This window comes from Cylas formicarius, unplaced genomic scaffold (assembly GCF_029955315.1).
Source record: "Cylas formicarius isolate icCylForm1 unplaced genomic scaffold, icCylForm1.1 PGA_scaffold_1__22_contigs__length_36826433, whole genome shotgun sequence".
Lineage (NCBI taxonomy): Eukaryota > Metazoa > Arthropoda > Insecta > Coleoptera > Brentidae > Cylas > Cylas formicarius.
In genome coordinates this window covers 7,546,798-7,566,094 of record NW_026844264.1, presented here as the reverse complement: position 1 = coordinate 7,566,094, position 19,297 = coordinate 7,546,798, and the positions used below count along the sequence as shown (strand labels likewise).

The 19,297-nt window shown below is 36.8% G+C and overlaps 1 protein-coding gene across 1 annotated transcript; it reads right to left on the bottom strand.

Annotated features, from left to right (window-relative positions):
- Positions 1 to 14,391: 14,391 nt before the first annotated feature.
- On the bottom strand, positions 14,392 to 18,518 carry LOC132696441 (uncharacterized). The gene has a single exon (XM_060661255.1). The coding sequence runs from the start codon at positions 18,317 to 18,319 to the stop codon at positions 15,575 to 15,577; it is 2,745 nt and encodes a 914-aa protein (XP_060517238.1). The 5' UTR covers positions 18,320 to 18,518; the 3' UTR covers positions 14,392 to 15,574.
- Between the last annotated feature and the right edge of the window lie 779 nt (positions 18,519 to 19,297).

The following is a 19,297-nucleotide window of genomic DNA, read 5'->3' as shown; positions in this document are numbered from 1 at the left end:
AAAAACCATGGAACAGAGAACGGAGAAACGGAGAAACGGAGAACGGAGAACGGAGAACTGAGAACGGGCAGACAAAAGCAAAAACGTTTTTTTCGATGCTGATTCAATCTGTACCAACGGCTACGCTGTACGATGCACCGTTATCGAGATCTCGAGTTTAGTGAGGAGCGCGTATACTTTCGAAAACAATCACTTTCATCGATTTTTCGAGAATAACAAGAAACCAATATCAGCCAGTAAGAGAAGAGTTCCCCCGAAACGGTCAATTTTACTTTTTTAGTTGTAAAATATTGTTTTAAATTTATCTATTTATTTACAAATTTAGCGGAACTACTTTTATTTACAGGGTAGGGTCGGTACAACCTAAGAAACAGAAGAATACAATTTAATAATTAATTCCATATTTCAAAGAGTTTAGATTTAAGCTTACCAACTGAAGATACATATCATAAATCACAATCTCAACGGATTTTGTTACACAATTTACACATAACAATAGTTGGTGAATTGTCTACGTCAAAATTCAGTTAATTTCGTGTTATATACACAATGTGTTATATATACAATGTTAATACTAATTTGATTTAATAATTCGGGAGAGTTAATAATATTATTTAACAATTTGTATAAAAAAAATTGCTGCACACACATTATTTCATATTGACTGCATTTGGTACACACCAGTTTCACGGTAATACTACCATAGAAACTTATTTTGAAACTTTTTTATGTTATACTTAGAAGTTTCATAACAAAAATTCCATATAAAAGAACAATATTCAAGTACACTTCTGATTAATGATGTATACAATGTTTCAAGACATATTAAATTAAAATTCTTACATTTATTAGGATAAATCCATACACTCTAGATGCTCTAGCTGTTATATTATTTATGTGTGCCCTGAGTATCACAAAGATACCGCATATCCACAACTTTGCTCAACAATTCCCGCTAAAGCTAAGTAAGGCTCGCTGAAATTTGAACACCTGACCCCCTATAAGAACTCGCTGTTGAAAAATTTTACCAGGTTATTATGAAAACCAAGACTGTAGAATAATTTTTGAAGTAGATTATGTGCCAAACGCCCCAGAAAAATCTGTATAAATAAGATCAACGTGACTTGTCTTGTCCAATCCCTCAGCAATATTTTGCACAATGATTGGCATTGATTTATGGCAGATACTTACGTCGTTGCACACTGAAGTAAATGAAGGAATGAATCGCAATGTTCTAAGCGGCTCAGCAAAAAAAAACAATCATACCTTTAAGGATAAAAGAAGGGATACCATCAGGGCCAGTCGTTACTACTATCATGGTCTTTGACAGCTCCATAGACATCCTCCTATCAGGAAAACGCATAAAGCAAAAGAAAATAATTAAAAATTTGATGTGACCTATTAAAGTGATCAAAATCATCTTGCATTACATTTTTGATACCAATTGTGTTCTCTTTTTCCATTAACATAGGTCCAAAGTCGGTCTCGTTAAATGAATTGATTTTCTATTTCTACATTATTAGTTTGCTGTCGTTTCACTCTTAATTTCTCTAATGAGTCAAGAAGATCAATCAACGAAGTAGCCTGTACATAGCATCAAAACTAGCCTTGGTGATTTTAAAACTTGAATAGGAATTAACACTAGATGACATTTGTTTTCCTTTCACGTTTTTAAATCTATTTCGATTAGTAACGCAGATGATGCATATCTACTTCAACAAAACTAAAAGTGCTCTCACATACTCTGGCTATTGCCATTGGTTAGTAAGCCATTATTTTTATTAACAACAGTAAAAAAATTCAACAAACTGGAACTTTTGAATTTTAAATAGCAAACCCATACTGTTTTGTAATCTTCTTTTTTTTTTTATTTAATTTTTTCATTGCCCTCCACAAATATTTTTGGAGAGCCATTTACAGTCAAACCAAAAATGAAATCAGTGGGTAGATATTATTAAAAATTATTAAAAATTTGGATATTAAATATCGGATTTTAAAATTGCTGAAAACTTTTAGATCACAGCGTTCTCACTTTTGTGTCACAGGATATATGGCCCTAAACTTATGTAAACATCAATATTACAGGAGGTAATTATGTTACAAATAAAAGTGTAGATATAGGTGCCTTAATTGCATGTTGATTGTTACTAATTATGTGGTTTTAAAAATACATGACATTTTTACATGGAATTTTAAACACGTGCAATTTAAAAGTGTTAGCTTTATTACAGACATTCTCCGTGGCGTCGATTCAGCCCTTATTAGATCAAAATCTTTAATTCCGGTTCAAAGTTTTTCGATAAAAATGCAGAGTTCAGAATCAAGTAAGAAACAAAATAATTTGGTATTTATTTTTTGAATCTGAAAAAGAACTGTTACAAAAACATGCAACAGCGTGCGAATCTTTCAAATATATCAATATAGGTTTGAAATAGTACTATATTACAAAAATAAATCTATGAAGTTTCGTCAGTATCGACAAAATTTTTTTATGAAATGTTGATAGGAGAATTGACATTCAAAGAATTTAGAAGTAAACTTTTAGCTGGATATTTAGCTGATCTAAAATAAACTTAGCTACTTGTCCACCGAAGACAAAAAAAGCTTTAAAAATTATTCTTTCCATTTACAATAAAGTTTATTAATCGTTAAAATTACTTATTAAGCCATAAAAAAAATCAGAGGAATATTTTGATTAAAATTATTGAATTAAATTTTCCGCCACTTGTTTAGTATTTTAATTTATTTTCAAGAGAAATAAAAAACGTTCTCTAGTAAATTTAGAATCTGGTCGGTAAATCTTATCTAATGTTTTACAACCCTCTTTGCACTCGCTAACAAACGTATTTCTATTAAATTTCCTTTTATTTCCGTAACTTCGTATGGTTACGAGTGGCCAACTGCGACCGTGCACCTGGCTTTTAGTGACGCGTTGACAATATCCTCAGACGCAGTGAATTCTTTCTTTTCACTGGGATTAAAAATGAGACTTTTGATAGATATCGGAATACTTTTGTGCGGGAGAGCCGTGTTCACCGACGCGATCATAATAAGCGCCCTTCGAAGCGACCTCTATTGTTCGTTTTTTAAACGAACTTAATCGTTTATTTGAAATTCCGTGTCTTCGGCTTAGCAATTTCTTCGATTCGAAAACCGTGCACTGTTTCGCAAAGCAAGTAGCTGCAAAACGATAATAGTATACAAGATGTTTCAAAACGAATGCGGCGGTGGTTGCTTATTTAAAATCAAAGCTAGTTTGCTAAATGAATGTCAATAATTAAGAGGGCAATTTTTTGGTCCATTTTAAAAAGAAAACTTCATATGAACATATGTCCTAAACATCTTCACGTTGTAGATACAGGGTGGTAAAGTTTTCAAAAATAAAATATATTTTCTTAATATCTGTAATATCGCTTTAGATATTTTAATGAAATTTGGTACTATGCATCAAGAGACATTATTTAATGTACCACAATATTTTCAAAATACACCAGTGGCGGATGTACGGAATTTCACCTGTCTATTTTGGCAAACATTGATGGTACGCCACTGATTTCTCTTAAAATAAAAATTATTCTTACAATCTCAAATCATTTCTAAAGAAATTTAATTTCTTGATTTTTTTCAATCCGATTTACAGTTTTCTCTTTAAAAAATTAAAACATCTTCTCTGCATGGTTATAACAATATCAAATTCTTCTTCTTTTTCTTTGCTTTTCACAACCAATTTTGCAAGACTACTATCGCCATTCGCCCATTACCGACGACCGTCGAGGAATTTTTTTCTTTTGGTCACAGACCAACACGCAAAAAAAACTATAATGAACATTTGTTCTCAGCTTGCAAAAAAGGACTTTGGCCGATAACAAAATGCAAAGAAATTAGTTTTTATTTTTAAGTGAAAACCGTAGGACGGTCTAAAAAAAATTGAGAGATCAAATCTGTTTATAAAACAAATAAATGTTTATATCATTATACATTATACTTTTTCTACGGGCATTTGTGCTTGGACACATTTTTAGAAAATATCAGGAGTGCTTTCACTGAGTGACGTGACACGTGACCGTCAGAATTAAAAAGGATATTAAAGTAGGCATACAACAAATGAAGACATTTCATTCCCGAAATTTTTTGAGGTGCATTTTTTCAGTTTTGTAGTTTTTATTATATAGTATTAAAGTATTAAAGTAATTGAAGTAGTTTGGAATTGGAAAAAGTTTAAACATTCAAAATGACCACTAAGTAAAAATAAAGGCAAATATACCTTAAAAGAATCTAATTTTTCAAATGTTAAAAACAAATTACTTTCTTACAATAAAAAAACACGTTTTTTTAGGCTAAGACTGCGAAACGGACTAAAAAAAATCAAGCAACGAAATTGATTTGGAAATAAGTAGTGTGTAGGAACCACATTGATCATTGCCACGGACACCATTTGTAGAAATGAAAATAAAGACAGCACATCAGAAAACGCTTCTTCTGAGTTCAAGTTCATGGATTATTCTAAAAACCAAACCTATCATCAAGAAAGGAAGAAATTCCACAGACTTAACATGTCAAATGGAACTTACATCTGGATAATTTTTTGTATTGTACGAAAAATCTTAAAAATATACATACGTAAATCCACTAGACCTTAAAAAAATGTTATTTCACATTTCACAAGGGCCTTGTTACTGAAGTGTGGAACCTTATTTATAGTATAAGTTGTACGTCGGCGTCTATTTAATAAATCATTATTTGTTTAGATGTATATTTGGTTATGTGCGTAATGTTCCGATAAGCTCGAGTATGAAAGGTCATTGCGTATACTTTGCTCTAGGTTGCAACTTTTAAATCAAAGATTGAAAACAAAGTTGTGCAGCTAGATGGATAAAGTCATGAAGCAATCCAAATTAAGTTCTCAGAGGTGGACTACCAAATATTGAAAAAAAAAATCTTTGATTCTAGTTTCATCTTCATGGTACCTTTATTTACAATCTTTAAAAAAATATATTGCAAAATATGTGTTTTGTCTACAATTTTAAGCTACTGAAATTAAGATTGAATTTTTTCTGAAATTTAATCTAATTTTATATTTTTATATACTGTTACTCATTTTCACTAAAAGTATTTAAATTTTAAGTACAAATTTGTTGGTTTGGAATTAAAGAAAATTTCTATATTGATTGATGAAATATTAAAAAATGTTCGTGTTTGGAATACTTTGGTCTAAAACGGATATGCAACAGCGGTGTATCACTTTATGATGATTTTTCAAAAAAACTTCCACAGGCTACTGTGATACTTTTTACAAACGAAACGATAGCAAGGAGGAATCCAAAAGTTTTGTAAAAAGTACTTCATGGTGATATTTGATTTCGTGTGTTTGTATTACATAGTTAGATTTAATTCAGTCTTCTTATTCCGTCATCATAAAATAAATACTTAATAGAAAACCGTGGCAATTAGATTATGAAAGAATTTATTAATATTACTCTTTTTTCAATAGCTAATTTTGAACAAATTGGAATAAATGAAAAGAAATCAAATTAACTTGTAATGGAAAAGAATTTAATCATATTTGAAATACCAACTTAATATTTAAAAGTTGAAATTATATAAAAATAAAAGGAAAAAAAAAGTCAACCAATTTTTTAATAAAGAAATAAAAATCTGTGACACCGTGTTGACAAAACAGCCATTTTGAACCTTGTGTTGTCACTTTTTTTTTGTAAAATTGCAAATAAGTGTGCAAGGAAGGAAATACTGGAATCAAAGAATTTGTTTTTAATTAAATATTTATTAATCCACTTCCGATAATTTCATTTTGGTAGCTAATATGCTTTGTGTAGTCTCTTTATTTCAAATAAAAGTCAATTTATTGTTATTATTATATTGATGAAAATTTTTATAATCCTGCGAGTCAAATTTTGTTTAATTTTGAAAATTAACTCGAAAATCTACACCTCAACGACCTGCACATTGGACGCCTTTCGGGACTACCGGGTCGCCGATTATCCAATCGCCAACGAGTCAAAAAATACAATTATAAAAGTCCTACCCCCCTAAAAAAAAGGTGATCGTCGGAATCGTCAATTGTTTCCCATGGGGTCGACGCGCACGCCACCTGTTTCACCTCATTACATCGTTTCCGGCGATAAATCAGTATCTGTTTCGATTAAATGACGGGGAGTCAGTCGATTTGTTTTTTGTTGTTGTTATTAATTATCGCTCCCTCCATTTCAATTCCATATTTCCTCGATTCGCGGTCTCATTTGTTTTTCATTTAGAATTTATTATGTTTGTTTGGATTTCCCGACCACGAAATGGCAGCTGTCGTTTTAGATGTCAAATTTTTGACACGGGCTCTCTATCATTTTGAAATGACAGCGATTTGATCGCTTATAGAAGGTATAAATGTAGGTCGGGAAGTGCTTTCCAATATAATATTCTTTTAAAAAACGACTTGTGCGGAAATGCTTACTGGGTGTAATTAAGCTTCATTTTTACCACTTTCTTTAGTATTAATTTTTTTTAACCAAGTTTAATGTGATCAAAGTATCAAAAAAATAAAAGTCCATAAAAATAGTTTTTTTTTAACTTTCTATATTTTTATTTTTTCCTACAAAACGAACCAGGATACGAAAATAACTGAAGAGTCAAAATTTGTACTTTCAGTAGCTAATAATAAGAATCGCAAAAAAAACATACGTACATAGCTCGGACAAACAATATCACAATTTTTAAACTTTTGAAAGTTGATTTCGATTTGACATTTGATTCTTTGTAATTTAGGCCGGCTAAATTTAAAAGAATTAATTATTTAATGGTAAAAGAACAAAAATCGAATTAAAAAATCTAAAATAAATTACAAAGTCTAAGACAATAGTTAAGTGCATTTATTTTTGGAAGCCATCCCTGTTGGCTGCGAAACTTCGTGTTTACTGGATTTTCTGCCATCATTGCAACGTTTCATCACCTTCATTCGCGCGTTCTATTTCTTTTATATGTTGTTGGAATTTCTCAGCTTGCGCCTCACTCATCGCACCAAGATTTTCGGGAAAGTAGTCCAGCGTTCAGTGTAAAATGTGTAGTTTTATACTGATATTGCATCTCATCTCCCTAAATTTCTCTAACATGTTTTCTACAATGTCTTTGTAACATGGAAAGTTTTTGTTTCCTAGAAAACTTTCTATAACATCAGTAAAAGAAACCCGTTCAACATTTTCCGATGCGATCATGGTATTCATAAAATCTTGATCTTCTATTATTTGGCTCAACTACGGAAGCAGGAGAGTCTTCTTCTGCTCGGATAGTAGGGCTGCACTCATGGCGCTGAAGTCAGTGCGTACGCGCTCCTTGTTGATAAGGGAGCGCAAAGGGGTACTGAGGAGAGAAAGGTCACGTTGGTCTGGGTCCCGGGTCACACCGGTATCCGGGGCAATGAGGCAGCGGACGCCTTAGCCAGGGAGGGCTCCTCGCATAGGCATATAGGGCCAGAGCCCCGCTTGGGGATCGCCCCGTGTGTGATGCGGGGAGCTCTCGAAGCCTGGGCGAGAGACCGGGCCGCGGGGGGCTGGAGAGTGGCTCCGGGAATGAGGCAGGCGAGGCTTATGATGGATGGGCCCGCCCTTTCTCGGACCAGGGAGCTGCTTAGACTGATCAGAAGGGAGTATAGAGCACTAACAGGGGCCTACACAGGACATTGCAGGCTTAGGAGGCATCTTTGTTTGCTAGGCATTGGAGACGACCCGGAGTGTAGGTGGTGCATGGTAGGGGAGGAGACCCCGTATCATCTGCTCACCGAGTGCCCTGCCTTGACATGGGCAAGATTGGGAGTCTTTGGAACGGCCCTGATCGATCCGGACTCAGTGCACGGTATTGGGCTAAAGGAGTTGCTGACCTTCTATAGGAGGGGCGGCATTCTGGACGCCCTCTAGAGCGGCCTGGGGGCACAACGGGCCCATCTGGTGGCCTAAGTGCTTGAACGCCCGCGAGGGCGCCCCCCTTTAATACCAATACCAATACCAATATCAATTATTTGAGGACCTACACAAATTCCTTTAAAATGTCCAACACAGGCTCCACCTTTGCTTAAAACTTTGACGCACTGCTTCATCAGTCCCAATTTAATATGCAGCGGTGCTAAAAGAACTTTTCGTGGACCAATAAAACTATCGTGAAGAATATTTTTTGATTCAGGAGTTAAATTAACTCTTTTTACACAGTTATTTTTCACCCAATGTTAATGTCTGCTTCTATAGTCCCACTCACAGAAAAGAAAACCGAGACTTCATATATCCTGACTGCTGACCTAGCAGAAGCAAGAACATTTCCGTTCTACGAAAGAACAGCTTTAAAGCTTCTCTTGGATGAGTCAAGAAAAAACCTCTTGCAGTGAACCACTTTGTTGAAAATAGTCTATAAATTCTGTCTCGCGTTTTTTATTTTAGAAGTCTAGATGTTATTTCGGAAATATCCTTAGATAAACCTAATTCTCTCTAAGTCGTTAAGTTATTTGGAAATCTCAGGATATTTTGCTTTGGGGAATTCCTCGCTAATATTCTGTTCATTTATCCAAAATGTATGCCAATTTCAATTTTTCGAATGTTATGTGATGTTCCTATTTTTAAAACAATAAATATCACATCTCAAAAATTGATTCCAAAAAATGGCTTGGTAAAAACAAAATAACTTCAAATCTTTGTAAAAATATTGTAAAATGTCGTTTTTTTTAATATTCAACACCCAGAGACTAACTGATATTCATCTGTGCTCTACACGAATGACTCAATGTTATCATTGAAGCTTCTAATATAGGCGAACTATGGAAAATCGTAATCCATGATCTTTACAACGGAATTCATTTCAATGCTTAAAAATCGGGACAAAAAGTAAAAAGTAAATTACATCGTTTTAATTAGGACTGAAAATTAAACATTAAACATTAAAAAGAATGCGATTTTATTGTCGGTTTATTTATTCTACCACCATCCACCAAGCGTTTTTGGAAAAATGTGTCTCAACAAATTAAAAATAAATTAACTCACAAATTCATAGAACTGAATTGAAATAGAACTTTTAAATTAAAGTTAAAAGAGTTCTTTATTAGTAAGTGCTATTACTACGTGTTGTATGCAATGTTCTTATAAAGTAAGACGGTGTTCTTATTTTTCTTGTTCCCGATCCCTTAGCCCGGGTGTATTCGTAGTGAAGCCACTTCCAGATAACTTTATTTCATGGCACCTGATGGTGTTACCTAATATGATTGGTTGTATCTAACAGACGTGCTATAAACAAGTGAATGCAGACGATTTCTTTATATTGTTAAAATTATTTATTAATTGGTAAGTTTTACAAGAGAACTACGATCATCTATTTGTATAAATGAAATTAGTTACATCGTTTTCAATTTGAAAATATGTTGTGGGCTTAGTCTGAAGACACTAGGAATATACTAAGAATTTATGCTGCAGTACGTAAAAAACAATTCTACAGCCAGTTTTTGGGTTTTAATTGAAACCGATTATTTTATTCAGGAACTGCCTGATGACAATACTAGTGAGCTAGGGAATTGCAGCAATGGTTTTTGTAGCTCCGACTTTGGATATTGAAACCATGCCCATTGTTTTTGTCGAAATGGGAATGGGATAGTGATGATAATAGCACTATTCGAGTCCAAGAAATGGCAAAGCAAACTATGTGGACCAAACGTGCGATGCATTGTTTTCAAAATCTAAACTATTTGATGCGATATCTGGAACGGTAAATGAAATTGGAGCTGAAACACTCGCTGATATGTTTTTACATATTCTTCTGGAAAGTCTTTTGAATTCCATGGCATTACAGACAAATTTCTATGCCCTGTGTATTTGGTACCTACAAATCTGAAAGAGTTAAAAGTCTTCATTGCTATCAGCTTGATAATAGGTGTTCAAAATTACCAAGTACTAGAGACACCTTTATAAGTTCTGCAATGTCAAGAAATAGATTTACTTGAATGCTGAATAATAATGAATACTCATTATAGCCAAACAGAAATGCGTATAATTTTTATTGCATATTGTATAAATTGAGGCTGTTACTGAATAAATTATTCAAAACCTTTATAAGCTCAATGAAACAGAGCCATATCATATATAGACAAATCAATGATACGCTTAAAAGTTAGTTGCCTGAAACAAAATGTCCAAAAAAATCATAAAAAGAGAAAAGTGTGGCCTGATGAGTTATGCTGCGTGTGTGAATTTAGATTTAAAAACAACAACGTGCTAAAAATGAATAATAAACCTCTTTACTTTCTGAGCACCTACCTAGATCCCACTGCGATTGAAACTGTGACCCGAAAAAAGAAAGATGGAATCAATCCAGAAGTTGTTTGTTTTGCGCTAGCTAAAAAAATGTAATCAATACATGGGCTATCTTGATAAAAGTGGATATGCTGAAATGTTTGTATGAATTATTCTATTTTATTGATTTTATCGTTGATAAATACTTTTTTTGTTATTCACTTTCTGTTGCATTAGGGCTAATGACAGATTGTTTTGCAGTTTATCAGTTATTTTTAGTTATAGTTTGAAATATTAATGTTATTTTTGCAAAATAGAAAGTTTTCTTTTACAGCCCAAGTTTTCTAGTGTCCCATGATGAAAATATCAGCAAAAAAGTAAATTTGGAAATTTAAAACAAAATTCAAAAATATGTTCCAGGTGGGAGTACTAAAATATAGTAATACAATTTTTTTATTTGTATTTTAGAACATTAATGCAGGCATCAAAGGGTTAATTGTAATTATTAAATTAGTCTTGATAATAAATTGTATTATTATTGATCACGATGTGCTATTTTTTTATATCTAGGTTTGTCTTCAAGATAAAAATAAAAAATCGTTGGTCTTAATGTCCTGGATTTTCGGAAGAAATCGAATTTTTATTTATTTACTTCAAAAAATATAGAAATGATTTTCATAAAACTGCGCATGAGAAACTTTATTTATTGTAGTCAAATAATTTAAATTAAGTTTAAATTAAGCAATTGTAATTGTTTCTTCAATTGTTGCATATCCCAAGGATACTTTAATTTACGCAATTTGAAATGAAACTATATTCGTGGGATTCCCTTAATTTAAGAGCGTATTCGGCAGTCTAAGGGTGAAAATCACTTTCAGTAATTTTTATCGAAAAAATTATCAGAGTGAATGTTAATAACTGCATGCATCATTCCATTTTAAAGTTTTTAAGGCTCCTTCAATGCGAACATGTGTGAATTGAAAATCATTAATGTCCCACCCTAAATGAAAATGCGGATTTTCTTTCTTTTTAAACGAAATTAAATACGAAACAACTGACAAGACACAAATTTGATATTTTAAATGTTTGTTCTAAAAAACTTATTAAATCACCCAAGATTTTACCTGTAAATATCAAGCAGATCACCCTCTCAAAATCCCAAAACCAAAAATCAAGCGCGCCAAGTTTTGTCAAAATATGCCAAAAAGGATTGATAACAAGTCTTGTTTGTCTAAAAATCTTGACACCCTGTATTTCGAAAACAAAACAAGTTAGGACACGTTGATATGAAAAAAAAAGATTTAATATCACTGATAAATATGACCTGAATTGCATTGAATACGTCGTTTTTCAATCAATTTTAATCAATTGCCAATTTAAAGGATAAAAACATCCTGAGCACATATTAAACTACGTATAATTTTGAAAATTATTTTAGAATTTGCTTTTTATTTTACATTTTCGCGTGTTTTTCCCGAATTTTGATAGCATCAAGGTTTGAAAAATTTGAGTGATATAGAGCGTGTCTCACTTAAGAACAGTAGTCCCTTATAAAATCTTTGTTTATGGATCGATTTTGATAATTTTTTGTTGTTGGATAGATTTCTCAAAAAAACACTAAAACCTTTTGTTTCTTATTACATCAGCCTGGGACTAACTTTTGATGTCAAATATCAAGAAGGGCTTTTATGGATTTCTTTAAGAATAAAGTGTCCACGAATTCTTAGTTAGAAGTACATATAACCATGAAATTCGAGTACAGGGTGATTCACTTTAGCATTACTCCTGTAGAAATATTAATTTATTTTGAATTTTGATAATTCGTTTTTTATTGGATAGATTTCACTGAAAGAGACACTAACGATTTTCTTAAAATTAGATATGATTAGATATGAAACTAAACACTATTCAATGCTGTGTTTTTTAATTAAAAAGGATTTTTAATTCTCATCTAATAATGAAAACAACAGAAATATCAAAATTGATTGACGTAGGCATACTGCTTATATGGTTTTGAGAGACAAATAATATTCGACTGTCAATTTAACTGCCTGATTTATATTTTAATTTTGTTTAGAAAATACCTATGGTCAACTTATCTTTGGGCGAAAAAGTGGTAATTGTGGGTTAGTTGATGGTGGTTCCTTGAAACTGCTGCACAGTTTAATAGAAGATATGCTGGCCGAAATATTAATCACAGTAAAATTGCGATTATCAATAGACATCTTGATCAGAACAGTACTGTCAATAAACTCGCCAGTCAGCATCGCAATCGTTTTTCTTCGTTTAAGTCAAAAAATTCCTTACTTTAATGAAAATCCCATTATTAGGAAAGCAAGAGTGAACTTAAATGTTTCCAAAAACTGCAGTTGAACAGTTGGAAAATGTGGAAAAAAGGTCTCTAAACCCAAATTCGAATGAGGAGTGGTGCAAGAAACAGTATTCTAGGCGAACGTCTGGTGTGGAATTTTAAACGGAAAAATAATCGGAGGGGGACGGGATCACTTTTCTCCGATTTTTAGAAAATGTACTAAGTAGTGAAACTGATGAATTGCTTCTCGATGAACGGTACATTTTCTATTTGTACCTTGATGATGCTCCTATGCATAACTAGCTAGGTTAAACCAAAATTTTCTTAATCGTTGGATTGAACGAAACAGTCCTTTAATCTGCTGGTCACCGCGATCCCCAGACATTAAAAGGTAAAGTTTATTGATCACGGCCATAAACAAAAGAAAACCTTTGTATTCGAATTAGAGAAGCTTGTCGTAGCATCACTAGACAAGAGCTGAGAAAAGTAGTTAGCAACAATCAAAGGCGCATTGAAAAGTGATCAAGAAAAATGGTGACCTAATTGAAATAACTTTCCTTAATTTAATTGATATGTTAAAACGAATGCTAAAAAGTCTTGAGTGTCGGAAATCGATTTTTCGTCTTTTCGGTAGACCTATCAACTTCATATCATTAAATGTGGTCCTTGTTTTTTGTTAATATTACTTTAAATTTCCAACAAAGAAACTTTATCGATTTGCATAAATAAAAAACTGCAAACAAACGAATTTTTGAACAATTCGAGCTTATTCAAATATCTCGGGCACCCTTCCGAATTCCATCATTCATTGCTTAGTCGTTTAAGAAAATTAGTAGGTATCTACATTATATCTTTCGAATACTAATATTTATTAATGTTCTTGTTTTAAGATGAACCTAAAAAACAAAGGCCCCTTAAAATAATTTCAAGTCTTTTTTATTATTTTTGAAATTTGCAAGAACTTAAAATCACATACAAATTAATCGTTATATACAATGGTTACAATATTAATTTTTTTAAAACATTAAGAACTTTGGTCATTGGTCTAGTTAATTTTAAGAAGTCCTGAACGCAAATCTGTTGCCATTTTCAATTTAAAAAAATCTCTAACAATGCTTCACGATTTTCCGTTTCAAAAAACTGGCATGACTTTAGTCGATGCTATATGATCTATCTAGTAAGATCTATCCAACAAAAAACAATTATCCGGCGATATTCGAGCACCCTGTATTTAAACTTCATGGAAATTAGTGTAGTTAGGTTTTATGTACTCCTGAATAAGAATTTATTGCCACTGTACTCTTAGAAGTCCCTAATAGCTCGTCTCGATATTTGACACCATAAATTGGCAATGACTTCAGGTTGATGAAATAACAAACACAAATTATCAAAATCAAACAGTAAGCAAAGGTTTTACAAAGATGAACGACCTTAAGCGGAGCGCAGACAATATTTAAAAAACTCTACATCGAAACATAGAAATTGGTATAGTTGGGTTCCAAGTACTCCTGAATAAGAATTCGTTATCAATTTTTTTCTTTTCCGCGTTTGTTAAATAGTCTGTTGCCCATGACTTGTTGAAGCAAAAAGCTAATAAATGATATCGATAAAAGAAAATGATGATAAATACAATAAAAAAATATCTTACTTACCTTTTGACCGACCTTGTGTTTTAGCTGGCCTAGGTCCGCATTTTTCGATTAAATTCGTGCATCGGAAAAACAAAAAAATGAAACAAAAGAATAATGAAATGTATTTATTTGCATTATTTGAAAAATTAACACAATAACATTCAGACGATCTGCAACATTATCTTGAAAAAATTTACAGAAAATAGTCAACCTAGATTTTCAACTGTCTTGCGGTCTCAGTCTTAACAAATAATACATCCATCGTCTAACTAAAAAAATGAAACATTCAGGGCGTGCCAAATATACCACAATAACATCCTTCGACGGCGAAAATAATTCACAATATACACCTATAATATTAAAATACTTATGTCAACAAAACAATCAATTCTAACTTGTATGTGGTAACAGTCTTCACTAGGAAAATTTTCCAAAAAAATTTCATACAATTCACTCCCGCGCTTTGGAAAAGGTTTTCCTACAAACCTAACAAATAAAGTGATCATTTCCCGAATCATGTCGAATTGCACTATAATATAATATGATAACGAATATGCCCGACGAAAAGTTGGATAATTTTTATAAAAAGTGTATTCAAGATTTCGTCGAAAATTTGGCATATAAAATTTTCTAATCCACCTTTCGATACATCAGATGGCCTAAAAATTAATTAAAAAAGAAAATTGGCACAGAATTCATAAAACTGAGGTAGTTAATTTACCTATATTTAACAAAAAAGATATATATATAAAACTATATACAACAATTCACAGTTTCGTAAAATGAAAACAACAGAAAAATGTACAAAGGAATGCGTTGTTTACTTTTATTGCAATGTCATTATTACTCTCCGGAAAGTCTAGGATTTTAGATATATTTCCGCGACGGGTGGCGATTCGATAAAATTCTGACGTAATCGATATGGCCGGATTACAAACGTCGCTTCAAAATTTTAACGGCGCCAAACGCGCAAACGCAAGAATATACATCGTTCTTTTTACATCATCATTTCGTTTCAAATAAAAATCAAATCTAAAATGTTTGTACATTGACATTTACTCTTATTTATATTAATTATAATCTGATATATATTTATATCTATTCTTATAACTGAGATTCTGAGGTATTGCTGTTTTTGTATATTGTTTAATAGGTCATTCGGAGTCTATATAAAAAATTACCGTTGAGCAATTCGTCTTACGCGTTTAAACTCTGTTATTCTGATCGTCACAATTTCATAGCAAAATGAATTACGCGGACAAAAATAGAATCATATGTACAACCATATCGAAAACAAATTTTCAGATGGAAACGGTGCCAATGAACGGGTACAAAATAAATAATATTTTACAAAATAAGCCTCACGACCTGATTGCACCGCTTTTACTCTGGGCCTTCCTCACGTGCGTCTCCATGTGCTTCATCATGTGATCTTTCCGGATGAAGCCTTTGCCGCAGGTCTCGCACACGTAAGGCTTCCGCCCCGTGTGACAGCACATGTGCCTCCTCAAATCGGTCTTGTGGTTAAACTGCTTCGGGCATACGTCACACTTGTGGGGCTTCTCTCCGGCGTGCTTGCTCGCGTGCTCCTTGTATATCTCCTCCGACGAGAACCTCTTGCCGCACCTGGTACATTTGAACGGCTTGTCGCCGTTGTGGCAGGTCTTGTTGTGCTGCGTCAAGTAGCAAGGCCTGTTGAAGACTTTGTCGCAATCGAAGCATTTCGTTTTGCCTTCTTTGCTGTTGACTGTCGACGATATCACCGGGCTGCCGCTCGTCTCCTCGTAATCCGGCTTCTTGGTCGGCTCCAGCGCCAACGGATCCTTCCTCATGAACTTTATGTCGTCCGGGTCGAAAGTAATGTTCATCTCGGGCTCCATCAGCGACAACTCGTCGTTGTTATTGTTGTTGTTGCTAGGCGACGAGTACATGTTATTTTCGTTGGTGGTCAGGACGGCGAGCTTGTAGGTATTCTCGTCGCGAAAAATCAACGATTTGGACTCGTCCATGTCGTTCTGTGCGTAAAAGTAAGGGGTCGTTGCCGTACCCCCGCCCCCCACGTTCGCTAAACCGTAGTTGATGACGCCGTACCGGTGCGCCTGGATCTGCGCGAAACTAGGCAACGGCTGGCTTTCCTGAACTACGACCGCACTGCCATCTATACTGAACTGGATCTCACCAGTAGTATTGTGGCTGCTGATAGCCGTAGCCTGCGTAACGTGGGGGGCCGACTCGTTTGGGTACATCTGAAACTGGTTGCCCTCCATTGGGGAAATCATAGGACCCGTCTGGTGGTGCGCCATCATGTTGAAACCATGAGGCGGCGGCGGGGCCATATTGTGAGGGGAACCGATCGACAGCAGGCCTCTCGAATCTAGACTGGTGTTGGGTGAGAGGCCTGCCTCCCCGTTTGGGGGACTGCCGTTCGGTATGCCGGGAAAATTCGAGTTCATGATCGGACTCGGGGTACCCAAAGGGCTCGGCGCCATCGGGGAATGCATCGGCGGCGTGTGATGCATACTCGGTTGCCGGTCGTATGGGCCGTTCGGTGGGTGTTGAAGCAACCCCGGCATCAGGTTGATCCTGTCGAATTGGGACGACATGTTGTTCGAATCTTCCCCCCTCGAGTCTTCCCTGGGACTACCAGACGTCGACCGATCTTCCTTGCTCGAAGACGCCTCCCGGGTGGGGTGGTGGTGCGCGCTGATCGGCATCGACGCCGGATCAGGCTGGCCGCTCGATTTGACCGCGTTCTTGTGCAACGTCGTGTTATAGTGGCGCTTCAGATGGCCGGAACTGGTGAACCACTTGTTGCAGGCGGTACAGTTGTACGTCTTTGGTCGTCGCGCCTCGTTCGATTTCCAGTTCGCGCTTTTGGTAGGCGGCGCTGCTGGCGCCGCGCCGCCCCCGTTCGCATTAGGAACTTGCGGGGTGCTCGAGATCACAGATGATGCTTGGGAAGGCTGCATGTGATCGAAGGGCCTATACGTCTGCTGGTTCTGACCCAGACCGTTGCCGATCTCTTGGTTGGTCGACGTCACGACCGCGTTGCTGTTGTAGTTGGGCGCGAACATTTTACCGTCGGGTATGTTCGGTAAACCCGGAAACAGTTTCGGTTCCGATTCGTTCATAAACACCCCGTGGTCGTTCTGGAACATGTTGCCCTGCGGCTGCGGCCACGAGTTCAACATAGCGGACACCGAGTGCGGGTTTTCGGACCTCTTCTCGTCCTCTTTACCGTCCACCCACACCGGGTGTACTACTTTGTGCGAGTCCAAATCTAGGATCTCGCTCTGGGAACCGTCCTCTTCGGTTTTGATGGACGGCTGCTGCTGGTGGTCGAACATGAAATGCTGAGGATATTGTTGAGGGGTCGAGGGGTGCGACAGGTTATTGTGCTCGATTAACTGAGCGGCCGATTCGCACACGTAACCGCACTTGTCGCACTGCTTGGGGCTGGGCGAAGGGGTCGGCTGCGGCGGGTACGCGGGACTCGAGGCGGGCACCTGTGCCTGGGGTTGTTGCGTCGAGTAAGGGTGATAGCGGAACGAGGTTTGACGCGCGCCGGACGCCTTGTTGACGTTCACCTCCTGCTGGTATTGCTGCTGCTGGTTCGAATCGACTCCGAAAAACTGCTGGTCCGCGTACGGGGAAAACGAATTTTGCTGGTAGTGGGAGGCGGGCGAGTGCGCCTCGCTTTTGATTTGGAAATTGGAAAAGTTCGGGGAGAACGCGGCGCTTTCGGGGTTCTGGTATGGCGACGACGCGCTCTGATAACTCTGCGGGGTGGGCGGGTGCCCGTAGATGTGATCGGGCGTTGCCCTATTATACTCCGGACTCTTCTTTTGCATTTCCGCGCCGTCCGAATTGTTCGAATTAAACTCACGTTTTATCATCGTCGTCGTCGTCGACTTCGTCATGTTGTTGTTGGTCTCGTCGGAGGAGTGCGAACCGCCCGCCTGGACCGCCCAATGCTTGAGCAGGTTCTCCTTGTGGTACTGCAGGTGAACGTCGAGGGACTCGGCCGAGTTGAACGACAGCCCGCATTCCTTGCACTGGTACGGCTGCTGGAACTGCTGCTGGATACCGCTGCCGCCGCTCGCCATCGCGCACTATTTCTAACAAGTTCGAAAAACGGAAAACGCCGGGGGAAACGAGGAAAAATGTCCAAAACGAAAAAGAAAACGACGGTCACGCGGCCGGTATCATAACATGACAGGCGTGTTCAATCCCGGCGGTCTGGAGTGACGGTTCGATTCATCGTTCGAGTCGGTGAAGGGACGCATCGTCGCGCGATCGGCCAAAAAAAATAAAGGAAGAAAAAAAAAAGAAAAAAAACGCCGACGCGGCGGCACTTTAGCCCATCGTCGCGGGACAGTCCAAAACCACGTCTATGGGACACCGCACCGCACACACTGACCGAGATTTGTTATCGTCTTTCGCCCGATATTTTGATACGTCTCTCTCGCTTCGTAAACGGCGTCGCTGCTCCGTGCGGTGCTCACTCGGGTTCAGTCGGCCACTGACTGATCTCGGGGATACTGTCGGACCTCTCATGGTTTTCGGGGGTCCGAAAACGTGCGTGTCGTTTCGCAAGTTCGCATAGGCCCGTCGTCGGTCCCCCGGCCAATGGCGAAGCCCCGGTTAATGCGTTCGGCCTGGCGGCGGTGGGGGTCGAGGGGGTGTCGGTCTCCGTGGTGGAGGGGGCTCTTCGTAAGATGCTGCATTTTTGAACATAGAAAACTCGGTGCTCGCGAGGATTATGACGCTTACGCTAGCCGGGATTAAGGGAGGGGTAGGGGGTGCGTTCCACGAAACCTGGACCGGAGAAAACGTTTTTATGGGCTCGAGGCGTGCTGGAACTGTTTTACGTTTAATTTACGAGCCGGGACGTCTAATAATTGATTGGGGCGGTTGAGGCGCGTATTAACGACGTTTCGGACGCGCGGGTGAGACGTCGTCAGGTTTTATGCACGCCTGCAAACGTCGAGAAATTTACTTGAATTTTCGCTTTTTTTTTTAATTCATTTCAGAAAAGAAAACGTCTTTAACATCAAAATGTCAGCGGAAACATGTTTAACCAT